Source organism: Bos javanicus, chromosome 3, assembly GCF_032452875.1.
Source record: "Bos javanicus breed banteng chromosome 3, ARS-OSU_banteng_1.0, whole genome shotgun sequence".
NCBI lineage: Eukaryota > Metazoa > Chordata > Mammalia > Artiodactyla > Bovidae > Bos > Bos javanicus.
In genome coordinates this window covers 119,334,296-119,348,609 of record NC_083870.1, presented here as the reverse complement: position 1 = coordinate 119,348,609, position 14,314 = coordinate 119,334,296, and the positions used below count along the sequence as shown (strand labels likewise).

At 43.6% G+C, this 14,314-nt stretch overlaps 1 protein-coding gene across 1 annotated transcript; it reads right to left on the bottom strand.

Moving 5' to 3' along the window:
• Positions 1–4,271: 4,271 nt before the first annotated feature.
• On the bottom strand, positions 4,272–5,252 carry LOC133245058 (olfactory receptor 9S13-like). The gene has a single exon (XM_061412974.1). The coding sequence runs from the start codon at positions 5,250–5,252 to the stop codon at positions 4,272–4,274; it is 981 nt and encodes a 326-aa protein (XP_061268958.1).
• Positions 5,253–14,314: the final 9,062 nt, after the last annotated feature.

Sequence of the window (14,314 nt, the reverse complement as noted above, 5' to 3'; positions counted from 1 at the left end):
AGATGTCTTTCTTAAGTTATGTTAATGAACTATGCATTTGCTTGGAAATCTGCCTTTCTTCAAGATTCATGTCAATTGTGTTGTGGCCCAGGATGACTCAGCTTCTGCCAATGCTGTCTCAAAAGGCATGTTGTGAGTGAGGTGTCTGGTGCAATTCTAAGTTTTGAGACATTTCCTTTCTCTCACCCCACTCCAGTACTCTTGCCTGGAGAATCCCATGGACAGAGAAGCTTGGTAGGCTGCAGTCCATGGGGTCCTTAAGTCGGATAGGACTGAGTGACTTCACTGTCTCTTTTCACTTTCATGCATTGGAGAAGGAAATGGCAACCCACTCCAGTGTTCTTGCCTGGAGAATCCCAGGGATGGGGGAGCCTGGTGGGCTGCCATCTATGGGGTCGCACAGAGTCGGACACAACTGAAGTGACTTAGCAGCAGTAGGTATATAGCTCCTTGCTAAAAACTAGCAAGGGGGGACTCTTTCTGTCTCCTTCTGATGTCAGTCAGAAGCTTTCTCTATCTCTCTTATACTTTAATAAAACTTTGTTACACAAAAGCTCTGATCAATGAAGCCTTGTCACTGGCCCCACAATGAATTCCTCTCTTCCAGAGGCCAATAATCCCAGTGTCATTCTCTCATAACAACAACCTTTCACTAGGTTGTTACTTAGTCCTGATTTGAGTTCCTTGAGTCATACAGCAAATTCCCACTGGCTATCTATTTTATATATAGTAATGTATGTTTCCACCTTTCTCTGTACGCTCCCACAAGTCACAGTCTGATCAAGAAATGGTTTTTTGTTGTTGCATAGACTAAGAGACGATGACATTTCAAGACAATGATTTTTTGACTTGCAATCAGCTCATGAGGCACCCACTGACTGAGCTTTTTTATCTTTCCAATTTGCTTCAAATGACCACAGAATGGTCAACAATGAGCTCTTCAGCAACTTCTTGTGTAGTTGTAAGAGGATAAGCTTTGATGGTCCTCTCAATTGGTTGGTGTCATCTTCGGATGGCCGGCCACCGTCCCCCTCAACTTCAAGGCTCCCATCTCCTTTGCAAAACTTCTTGACCCACCACTGTACTCTATGCTCATTAGCAATTCCTGGGCCAAATGCGTTATTGATGTTGTGAGCTTTACTCATGATGTCTCTGCTGCTTTACTATCCATTTTGAACTTGAATAAGAAAATCAGTCAGATTTACTTTTTGTCTAACAGCATTTCTCTAGTCTAAAATAAATATAAAATACACAGCAAGTAATGACATTAGCAAAAAATATAAAGTGAGAAGCATGCATTGAAATGATGTATAATATAACCACATTTATTTAAGAATGTATTCCAATATAAAATGGCAAGTTCAACAATGCAAAACCACAATTACTTTTGCACAAACCTTAATACTTGAAGCTATTTCTCTAAAAGATGATCTATAGATTGCCATCAAACATGAGAAAATGCTCAAAATCACGAATGGTTAGGGAAATAAAAGCAAAAGAGATAATACTTCCCCATCATTTATGATGGCTCAAATGAAAGAGAAAAGAACATATATTGACTATTATGTGGATAAAATGGAAGAGTTTTGCACTGTTGGAAGGAAGCAAAATGATACAGCCACTTAGAAAAGTCATATAAGATTTCCCTCAAAATGAGAAAAGATAACCATATGATACAATTGAACATCTGAATATATACTAAAAGAAAGAAAAGAAAGAAAAAAGACAGTCTCTCTGAGATATTTGCATGCCCATTTACATAGCATGTTCTTCAACATAGCCGAAATGTGGAGGCAACCCACGTGTTCCTAGGTGGATGAAGGGATAAGCAAAAAGTTGTATACACATGTGATGGATTACTAGTCAGCCCTGAAAATGATAGAAATCCTGTCACATGCTGCAACATGGTAAACCTTGAGGATTCTATGTTAAATGAAAAGACCAGCCACAAAAAGACAAATACCGTATGCTTTACTTATCTGGGCCATCTAAAGAAGTCACATGTGTGGTGACAGAAAGTAGAATGGTGAACGCCAGTGGTGAAGGTAAAGGGGAAACAGGGAGTTATTATTTAGGGGCATGGAGTTCCAGGTTTGCAAGATGATAAAGTTCTGGAGATCTGATACACAGTGAGGTGAGTATGCTAACACTACTGAACTACACTCAAAATTAGTTACAACAATTGATTTTTACATTAATAGGTAGAAACTTCTAAACTTTACTATAGGATCAGCATCAAAACTGCAAAATGTTTTGTGTTGAAATGTGATGTGTTTATTTTCCACTGAAACACAATAAGCAAACGAGAGCTGAATCATGTATATTTTGGAGTTCAATGTCTACTTAACACTGAACTCCATTTATACACCAGAATTAGATGTGAACAAAGAACCAAGCATGTGTCAGCAGCTTGCAAAGCATTATACAGGATGAACCAAAAAACAAACTACTTCTAACATTGTATAATTCCCTTCACTACAGTCTGAAACATAGGTTTACATAGAGTAAAGCCAACTTACAGGGTTTTAAAAATGATTTTCTTGCACAGTATAGGGCAATTTCTATTTCTTCTAATACTTAACTTGCTTCCCTGGTTTATTTGAAAGTGGAAATTAATGTTGCTCTACTAAGAACCACTGGCATTATACTGTTGGCACCATTAACTTGCACGTCTGATGAGAAATATACACTTGTATAAAAAGATTGCACTTTTCTGTTTCCTTTAGAAATTTAAATTAATATGGTAGAAGACCAAGATAATTCTTCTGAAATTTCATGGAATGGAAAACAATAAAATGAAAGAGAGAGATAGGTGAGGGAAAGAGAGAGATTAGAAAGAAAGGAAAGGAAAAGAAAGAAGGAAGAAAGAAAGGGAGAAAAGGAGGAGAGAGGAGACAAAAGAGAGGAAGAAAGGAAAATAGGAGATAGAATAATACAGCATGAAACAATCATGAGACATGTCATCTTGCTCCTGAAAACTAGGGGAACTTTTCAAAGACTTGCATCATTATGTCAAGAGAATACAGTAATTTATGGAAGACTTAGAATTAAGTTTGGAGCCCAAATATGAGACAATGAGAACAAGAATAGGATAGAGGCCTCTGAGTAGGTCCCAACTGAGCAACGGTGAGTGGCAGCCTGATGACAGGGTGTGAGCCCCTCCTCACGGTCCTCCTGAGCAAAGAGAAAAGATGGAGAGCTGTGACCAGAGAGGCAGGGCCCATCCTGACCGACCCTACTAGGGACAGACCACCCTTGTGTCCAGAAGAGAACCTCCTGGTAGTGACCATGGGAGTGGATGACTCTTCCAAAAGAAGATGCCATAAGGAGGCCACTGGGTTCTGAGTCCAGACTGTGTGTTGAGTTCCATGGAGCATGACGATGAAGCTCTGAACATGCGGCTCAAGCTTAAGGGACCAGGCTCCTACGGAGTGTGAGAGAGAGCAAGGAGCTATGCTTTCTACAAGAAAGTGCACCTTCCCTTTCCTCACCTGCTCTCAGCTGCAGCTACCAGGACCTTCGTCCTTATTCAGAGATGTCTGTGCTGACGAAGGATCACAAATGGGAAAGTGTCACCTGCCAGGCTGGGTGGTATAAAGTGTCAGTTGAAGTTTGGGTATCCACGCTGTCTCTCTAGGGCTCCCAGCCTCTGTCTGAGGGGAGAACCCAGGACAGGGAGCACTAGGAGCCTCTGAAGCAGGGGCACAGGTGCTCCCTGCTGCCTTGTTGGGTGGCAGCATCAGTGAACAGAAGGCAGAGGTGGAAGAAGAGAAGGCACATGCAGGATTGTGGGGAAGCATGGTCTTCCTAACTCTTAATTGGCTCTGGTGACCCAGCCCACCACCAGGAAAGGGGCAAGGCCAAGTGTCCTAGGCCCTCTTCTAGGTGGTCCAGGGAGATTGCTGAGCACATAATTACATAGATTTAGGAATGAAGGAAAAAGAGGCATCAGAGTTTGCGTCGTTTAATACCTGCCCCAGAGGAAGTTTAACTTGGGACACGCATGCTGTTTCAAAGACTCTCTGCTAATCACTCTGCCCACTGTGCTTTTCAGATTTCAAGACTAAGGTCTTGGGTAACATGGGTCATTAGTTCTCTAGGGGGAATGAAGAAGCCTTATCTATCTTTATTTCTCACACTTGCAGTTTGTGGAGCATCATTGCTTCATAAACAGTAGAATGTAACACTGGACGAAAGAGTGGGTTAGATAAATAGGGGATGAATTTCCAAACCAAATCCAGTCCCTTCCATGAAGTTATCTTGTCTTGTTCTCAGGACACTGTCTCTCTGGCTATCATCCTTCGCATGGCTGTGTGTCTCTGCCCCAGTCTCCACAAGGCATCCTTCACGTCCTTGTTTCTCAGACTGTAGATGAGGGGGTTAAGCATCGGGATGACCAGGGTGTAGAAGACAGAGACCACCTTGCCCTGCTCTACGGACTCCACAGCTCCCGGCTGGGCATACATGACAAAAAGGGTCCCATAAAAGAGGGACACGGCTGTCATGTGGGAGCCACAGGTGGAGAAGAGCTTGTGTCTCCCTCCTCCTGAGTGCATCCTCAGGATGGTCACTGTGATGTAGCCGTAGGAGACGAGAACCACGAGTGTGGTGTCCACGATGAAAAAGCCACAGAGGCCAAACATGACCAGCTCGTTGGTCGTAGTGTCAGCACAGGCAAGCTTGAGCAGAGGCGGCACATCACAGAAGAAGTGGTTGATGTGGTTGGAGCTGCAGAACGGGAGAGTGAATGTGAAGCTGGCCTGCATGATGGAGTTGAGGCAGCCTCCACAGTAGGAGACCAGCACCAGGCGGGCACACACTGAGGGGCACATGGAGATGGGGTAGTGTAGGGGGCTGCAGACGGCCACAAAGCGGTCATAGGCCATCACGGCCAGGAGTAATGCCTCTGTGGTGCCCAGTAGGGCAAAAAAGAAAAATTGAATGATACATCCCTCAAAGGTGATGACCTTGGAGGAGGAGAGGAAGTTGACCAGGGCCTTGGGGGCGATGACAGATGAGTAACACAGGTCCACAAAGGAGAGGTTCTTGAGGAAGAAGTACATTGGGGAGTGCAGACGGGCATCCAGGGTGATGACCACCATCATGGTGATGTTCCCCAGGACAGCCACCACATACAGGGCCAGGAACAGAGCAAAGAGCAGGGCCTGGGTCTGTGGACCACCCTCAAATCCATCCAGCACAAACTCCTGCAAAGACATCACCGAGAGGTTTCCATCGCCTTGGGGTGACATGGCTCTCAGCTGAGCAACAAGCGGCAGACAGCAGAGAGCAGCTGAGACGCAGTGAGAGGGAGCAGGTCAAAGTCACAAGGGGACACTCTCTTGGAAAACAGAAGCACTTCAAGGCCTTACAGTCCACTGACCAACAGACCACCAGCTGCCCTGTTCGTCTCCTGATGAACTCAGACTGACCTGAAATGGCAAACATTTCCTCTCATTTACTAATATCTAAGTGTGCTTGGAGGATTTCCTTGGTGGCTGAGAGGTAAAGACTGCCTGCAAGGCAGGAGACTCAGGTTCGATCCCTGGGTTGGGAAGATCCCCTGGAGAAGAAATGGCAACCCACTCCGGTATTCTTACCTGGGAGAACTCATGGACAGAGGAGCTTGGAGATTTACAGTCATGGGGTCACAAAGAGTCACACACAACCAAGCCCCTAAACAGCAACAAAGTATGCTTGAAACACTGACTCTGCGGGAGACTCCGAGTGTTTGCTGTGAGATGGTTCCAGGGGTCACGTCAGCTGAGAGTCTGCTGTGTAAGAATGCCTTCCATCTCCTTGTCCTTGCTTTAAAGGACATGTTCTCCCTTCCCTTGGGTTTGATCCTGAGCTGTGCCATTTCTGAACCTTCTCTGGTATCTTATCCTGCATTTTTGCCCCTGAAGGAAATGGCGCCCGACTCCAGTACTCTTGCCTGGAAAATGCTATGGATGGAGGAGCCTGGTAGGCTGTAGTCCATGGGATTGCAGAGTCAGACATGACTGAGTGACTTCACTTTCCCTTTTTTTTTTAACTCATTCTTTAATTTCAGAAAGTGTTAAACACGTCTTGCCATCAGGATGTTACTCAATGATAGTTCTATCCCCAGGCTAATCTACAAGCATATCAGGGCCCTGCCATCACCAGGCTAGTGTGGTGCTTTGCCTGTCTCTCCCGCAGGCCCTGAGATTTAACTTGGCATCTTTGTCACTGAGCTGGGACCTTGATGGCAATCATTGTTAGAGATCTCTGCATCTTTGATATTTTAAAGGTTCTTTCTTGCAATGTCCAGATACTGGACAATCTGTGCACAGGGGACAGCCCAGCTCTATGGCCACAGACCCAGCAAGACAGACACTTTCACACATTCAGCACATGGGTATGTCATCTCTCTGTCCTTACTCCATGCATCTGGCTCCTTGGCACACCACGAGGGCTTGATTACTTTGAACAATGGGAACCATTAACATTGGTGGCTCAGACAGTAAGGAATCTGCCTGCAATGTAGGAGACCTGTGTACAATCCCTGGTTCAGGAAGATCCCCTGGAGGAGGGAATGGCTACCCACTCCAGCATTCTTGCCTGGAGAATTCCATGGACAGAGGAGCCTGGCAGGCTACAGTCTATGGGGTCACAAAGAGTCGGACACGACTCAGCGACTGATACTTTCACTTTCAACACTGTCACATCTGCACCCTTTGGATCTTCCATAAGGTGCTTCTTCCTGTCCCTGTCACAGCCTAGCACTTTCCTGAGCAGAGCTGACCACTACACTCACATGGGACATGGGAACCAGCTCTGTAAAGGCCAGAGGAATTCTTGGGGGAAGATCTATCCTAAATAAGAAGGAGTGGTGAAGGAAGATGGATACAGAGCCATAGTGCCTCCTAGGAAGACAAAGAGGATTAGTAAGAGGGTGGAAGTCAATTTTAGAGCTCTTTCATGTTTTCTAGAGGTCATACCTGCAGCATCATAGTGCTAGCCTTGGAGTGGGGGTGTGTGGGCAGAGGATGGGTGGTCAGTGGTGCCTATAGAGGACTGATGATCCTGAAGTTCCCTCAACCTTAAGTTTTCTTAGAAGGTGGTCTGAGAGAGTTCATTCTTTCCAACAAAACAGAAGGTAGATGACCATGTAGGTTGTCCAGTTTTCCTCTTCTGGCAGACTTGACTCCAACTCTCACATGATGGCAGAGGGGACAGTCTGGCCTGGATGCTCAGGCAGGGTTGAATATAATATGTGTTTGAAGCTGGTGCTAAGAGCAGAGTTGGTGGTCTGCCTTACACTCCATGGCCACCCACCCTTGCCTCCCACCTCTGTCCCGTGCAAACAGTCGCAGTCATCATGGCCAAACTTTTGCTGTCCATTCTGTTCACTCATGGCCATACACACAATAGATTCACTGTGACCACAGTGACCATCTTCTCCCCACCACCCCAGGCCAGCTGTCTTGCTTCTATGTCCCCTGGGGTTTCTGTTCTGTTTCCAGAACAGTTTTTCCACCTCAGGGGCCTTTGATCATCACAACAGTGACTCCTAGGATGTCTGAGGAAGCCCATGAGTAGAGATTGACATGTTTACCTCAGAAACCGAGCTTGGTTTCTGAGAAAACAAACTCACACATTGCCTTGAGTTATTGAAATGACTCAATGGGCTTATGGTTGCAACTTCAGTAAACCTACTTGTGAGCTGAGCCTGAGATGTACCTTCCCAGATAAAGCAAAAAGTCTACTGATGTCTGTAAGCCTCCATTTGTATTAACTACACTTGAGTCCTTCAGGTAAACTTGTTGCTTCTACAGCACCAGCATCACCTGGAGATTGTCAGAAATATAGAATCTCAGGCATTAGATTAAAGCCTGCATTTATATGAGACCCCTTATTATTTCTACTTGCTTTAAATTTCGGACCTCTGCCATAACGGACCCCGGCTCATAGTAGTAGGTGGGTGGGGGGAGAGTGTTGATCAGGCTTCAGGCTCTCAGGACTCATCTATCAGTGATGCTGACCCACACCCTGCTAAGTGATGATGTCAGAAGGGGCATGACTCACCAAGGACCTTTTGCTCCCAGGGTCGACAGGGCTCCTGACCCAGGGCTGTGTTGATGATGATGAGTTGGTACAGAGGACTCTCCAGCCTGTTCAGGTATAGCTTTCTGTGCAATGAAGTGTGATTGGAAAGGTTTCAGAGGAAGACACCTCCGGTCACAGTGAGAGGCAGGCCAGGTACTCCAAGTTGATGCAGGAAACACTCGGGTCTTTAGTCTTGGTACAAGCAGGAAGTGGGATGGACTCAACTCACCTGTTCCTCTTTGTCCTGTCCCCTGAGCTGGCTAGTATTCATGGCATCTGCATCTTTAGGTCACTGTACTGGGAAGATGCTCTCCGTGTGGTGCAGCTGGGACTCTTGGCCTCAAATGGCCAATTAGCTGTTACTTGGCCTCTAAGTGCACTGGGACTCCCAACTCCCCGGATCCCAGGAAGATGCAGTCCTGTGGCCAAACTTCCTCTGATACCTCTCAGCCCAAACAGAGGAGACAGGAAGCCCGATCTCCCTCCAGGAGTACTGGGGTTAATCCAATGGGAAGCAAGTTAACTTAGAGCGACCCAGTGGCCCTCTTTGGAAAGGCTTCCCCAGGACTGCAGGTGTGTCCTCCTGGCCCACAGTCTGCCTTCTTCCTCTGCTTCATCCTGGTATGTTGGTGTGATGAAGGGTGATGTGCAGGATCCTGTGCCTGTGGAAATGACACAGCCCTCTCTAAGTCATACTGTGGCCCTTCCTTCAGTGCAGGTTGAGTAAATGTGTCTGCAAAAACAAAACATTTAAATCCTGGACAGAAATCCAAAACCAAAGTATAAAGGTGATATGTGTGTAACATTAAAATACAGAAAGTATGAAAGTAAAAAGCAGAAAAAGTAATATCATAAATATTCTAAAAATAAGAAGAAGGCAGCTCTATCTCAATAATCATTAGACAAAAAGGATTTCAGGAGAAAAAATGCTTATAAAGGGATGTTTATTATGGAAAATGTTCAATCCAAGTGCATATCTGGAAAGTTTAAATTTTATGTGACCAATATGATTTTAAATATACATAGTAGAAACTGACAGAGTTAAGAAGAAATGAAAAACATCCATCATGGTTGATTTTCATCTCATTCAGTAACTAACAAAAGAAACAGAAAAATTGTAGTCACATGTTAGAATTGGTTCAAAATATTAGCTAAACGGACCTACTGGGCATAGATAGAACATTGTAATCACAACTGCAGAATATAAATTCTCTTGAAACTCATAAAATATCACTGAACTAAGGTTTTTTTTTTTTTAATGAATTATTAGAAGGAGGTCATGCTCATTGTTGTTAAGTTGCTCAGTCATGTCCGAATCTTTTGTGACCCCAGGAACTGTAGCCCCCTCTGCTCCTCTGTCCACTGGATTTCCCAGGCAAGAATACTGGAGTCGGTTGCCATTTCCTTGTCCAGGGGATCTTCCTGATCCAGAGATCAAATCCACGTCTCCTACATTGCAGGCAGGTTCTTTACCACTGAGCCACCTGGGAAGCCCCATGCTGCATTAGGTGGGCCCCACATCCAAAGAGGAGAAGGCAACGGTGCCCCACTCCAGTACTCTTGCCTGGAAAATCCCATGGATGGAGGAGCCTGGTGGGCTGCAGTCCATGGATTCGCTAAGAGTCAGACACGACTGAGCAATTTCACTTTCACTTTTCACTTGCATGCATGGAGAAGGAAATGGCAATCCACTCCAGTGTTCTTGCCTGGAGAATCCCAGGGACTCGGGAGCCTGGTGGGCTGCCGTCTATGGGGTAGTGCAGAGTCGGACATGACTGAAGCGACTTAGCAGCAGCAGCAGCACATCCAAAGACTGGTGTCCTTCTAAGAAGAGGAAATGATACAGAGACAAGACCCAGGGCGGTGGGCATGTAAAGATGGGACAGAGTTTGGAGTGATGCAGCAGCAGGGGAAGGAGTGCCAAGGAGTCTCCAGAAGCCAGGTAGAGGCAAGGAAGAATGTTTTCCTAGAGATTTGTTAATTAGTGTGGTGGTCCTGGTGACTGACACAGGAGGGTAGTAAGGGAGCTTGCTTTCTCCTGGCAAGGTCAGCAATATATACCTTCATTTCCCTACCTTAGGAGTATGCCCTCTGTCCAACTTTATGTCAAAATGTACTCTGTATAGATCTTGATCACCTTTCCCAAACCTTCCATTTTCTAGTTTAGTTATTTAAATTGCTTTAAACATGAAAACATAGCCTAACTGCTTGTGAACACATCTTTAGAAAGACACTAATTTACTCACTTTTTCTTTGTTTTTGTTTTGTTTTTTCAATAAAGTATGTTATGTAATGGATCTTCCCGCCCCCCGCCCCTACCCTACCTCTAATGTGTATATCTAGATGTGGATTCTTGAATCAAAAGACGCATAAGACACTTTTTTCCCCCTCAGCTGAGGACTCCCAGGTGTTCAAGGTGGGTTTAAAAATGGACATGAGTTTGAGCAAGCTTCAGGAGTTGGTGATGGACAGCGAACCCTGGGGTGTTGCAGTCCATGGGGTTGCAAAGAGTCGGACATGACTGAGAGACTGAACTGAACTGAACTGAATGAATCACAACCAGTAGTAGGAGTCTGTTTTCCTCATCCTTTCTTATTCTGATAGTGTGTTAAATCTATGCCTTTTATTTTCATTTGGGTTTCCTACTGCCAATGAGTTCTTATAAGTTTTCAAAGTATTTTTAGGTAGTCGAATTTAGTTATTTTTCTATTAGATATTTGACAACACTGCAGTTTCGATTGGGATGTCAGTAAAAGAAATCTTCATTTTTTCAGGTTCTTTTCCTCCTCCTCCTGCCTCTCGCCCTCCCCATCCTCCTTCTTTTTTTCCAAGTCCTTTGGACATGCTTTGACATGGTGCGTTCTATTTTCAATCAATTTGTTCATTATGTAAAAACTGAATCAAGAATAGATAGCTGTAAAGCAATTATTCACCAATTAAAAATAAGTAAATTAAGAAAAAGAATGAATGGCATTGACTTATAGAGTCATGATAATGATTACCTTTGGAGAACAAGATTTGGGAGTGGGCAGAATGACAATGACATTTAGGTAAAAATATTTATCTATCTTGGATTGTGGTGAATTCCATGAGTAGGTATGATGCGGTGATTTTTTTTTCTATAAATATATAAACATAAAATACAGACATGAATACTTCATTTTTCCTATCCTAGATGAGAAATGTGAATGCTATGACTGGAGTTCAAGGCAATGTTATCCATGCCCTTAGGGTGGTTGAACAGGAGCCCAAGAGAGCTTCTGCTCTAACAGGAACAAAGATTTTTCATCAGACCCCCTCCTCTCTATTCTGTGAGAGATACTGTTTGTCAAATCTGAGTCATTCAAGCCCAGACTATTTCTACTGACATCAAAGTCACAAGGGGGACACTTTGGCCATGTATTTAAATTATTATTTTAATTATTATTGCTATTTAAAACTAGGTCATTCATATTTAATTGTGGTGAAATACCAAGGAACAAAGTTTAAAGATTTAATTTCTCTTTGGAATGATCAGTTATCAGGCCACAATGAATATTTATCCATCAATCATCTCTTCTATACCAGCCATTATCTAAGTTGTTTTATTTATGTCCGTTATCTCAGGTGAGTCTTGCCACATAAATAGTTTTTAAGTTTCAGTATAGTTGATGTTGCTACATGAAGAGTTTTTAAGTTGTAGTATAGTTGGTGGCTGTTTCAAGATGATGGAGTAGAAGGATGTGCTAAAATTACAGCTCACTGCTGAACAACCATCAACAGGAGAATGCTGGATCTCACCAAAAACAGATACCCCACACCCAAGGGCAAAGGAGAAGCTCCAGCAAGATGGTAGGAGGGGAAAAATACGTTTAGAATCAAAGAAGGACAACCTTCTCCTTCAGAGGGCAGACAGATGAAAGCCACAATCACAGGGTTCTGACAAAACATGGTCCACTGGGGAAGGGACTGGGAAAGCACTTCAGTACTCATGCCTTGAGAACTCTATGAACGGTATGAAAAGGCAAAAGGATGGGACACTGAAAGATGAACTCTCCAGGTCGGAAGGTGCCCAATATGCTACTGGAGATTGGTGGAGAAATAATTCCAGAAAGAATGAAAAGATGAAGCCAAAGCAGAAAACAACACCCAGTTGTGGATGTACTGGTGATGGAAGTGAAGTCTGATGCTGTAAAGGGCAATATTGCATAGGAACCTGGGAAGTTAGGTCCATTAATCAAGGTAAATTAAAAGTGGTCAACAGAAGATGGCGAGAGTGAACATCAACATTTTAGGAATCAGTGAACTAAAATGGACTGGAATGGGTGAATTTAACTCAGATGACCATTATATCTATTACTGTGGGCAAGAATCCCTTAGAAGAAATGGAGTAGCCATCATAGTCAAATAAAGAGTCTGAAATTCAGTACTTGGATGCAATCTCAGAAATGACAGAATGATCTCTGTTAGTTTCCAAGGCAAACCATTCATTAACACAGTAATCCAAGTCTATGCCCCAACCAGTAATGCTGATGAGGCTGAAGTAGAGAGCTTCTATGAAGACCTACAAGACCTTCTAGAACTAACACCCAAAATAGATGTCCTTTTCATTAAAGGGGACTGGAATGCAAAAGTAGGACATCAAGAGATACCTAGAGTAACAGGCAAATTTGGCCTTGGAGTACAGCATGAAGCAGGGCAAAGGCTAGTAGAGTTTTGCCAAAGAACGCACTGGTCATGCCAAACACCCTCTTCCAACAATACAAGAGAAGACTCTACACATGGACATCACCAGATGGTCAGTACTGAAATCAGATTGATTATATTCTTTGCAGCCAAATATGGAGAATCTCTATACAGCCAGCAAAAGGAACACCAAGAGCTGACTGTGTCTCAGGACATGAACTCATTGCCAAATTCAGACTTAAATCGAAGAAAGTAGGGAAAACCTCCAGACTATTTGGGTATCACCTAAATCAAATCCCTTACAATTATACAGTGGAAGTGACAAATAGATTGAAGGGATGAGATCTGATAGAGTGCCTGAAGGACGGAGGTTTGTGACATTGTAGAAGAGGCAGTCACCAAAATAATCCCCAAGAAAAAGAAATGCAAAAAGACAAAATGGTTGTCTGAGGAGGCCTTACAAATATCTGTGAAAAGAAGAAAGGCTAAAGGCAAAGGAGAAAAGGAAAGATATACCCACTTGAATGTAGAGTTCCTAAGAATAGCAAGGAGAGATCAGAAAGCCTTCCTCAGTGATCAATGCAAAGAAATAGAGGGTAACAATAGAATGGAAAAGACTAGAGATCTCTTCAAGGAAATTAGAGATACCAAGGGACCATTTCATGCAAAGATGGGCTCATTAAAGGACGGAAATGGTATGAACCTAACAGAAGCAGAAGATATTAAGAAGAGGTGGCAAGCATATACAGAAGAACTATACAAAAAAGATCTTCATGACGCAGATAATCACGATGGTGTGATCACTCATGTAGAGGCAGACATCCTGGAATGCAAAGTCAAGTGGGCCTTAGGATACATCATTAGGAACAAAGCTAGTGGAGGTGATGGAAATCCAGTTGAGCTATTTCAAATCCTAAAAGATGATTCTGTGAAAATGCTGTACTCAATGTGTCAGCAAATTTGGAAAACTCAGCAGTGGCCACAGGACTGTAAAAGATCAGTTTTAATTCCCACCCCAAAGAAAGGTAATGCTGAAAAATGTTCTAACTACTACACAATTGCCCTCATCTCACACGCTAGCAAAGTAATGCTCAAAATTCTCCAAGCCAGGCTTCAACTGTACGTGAACTGTGAACCTGTAGATGTTCAATCTGGATTTAGAAAAGGCAGAGGAACCAGAGATCAAAATTCCAACTTGTGTTGGATCATCAAAAAAACAATAGAGTTCCGGAAAAGCATCTACTTCTGCTTTATTGACTATGCCAAATCCTTTGACTGTGTGGGTCACACAAACTGTGGAAAATTCTTAGAGAGATGGGAATACCAAGAAAAATAAAGTCTGATACTGTTTCCACTGTTTCCCCATCTATTTTCCATGAAGTGAGGGCACTGGATGCCATGATCTTTGTTTTCTGAATGTTGAGCTTTAAACCAACTTCTTCACTCTCCTCTTTCACTTTCATCAAGAGGCTTTTTAGTTCCTCTTCACTTTCTGCCGTAAGGGTGGTGTCATCTGCATATCTGAGGTTATTGATGTTTCTCCTGGCAATCTTGATTCCTGTTTGGGCTTCCTCCAGCC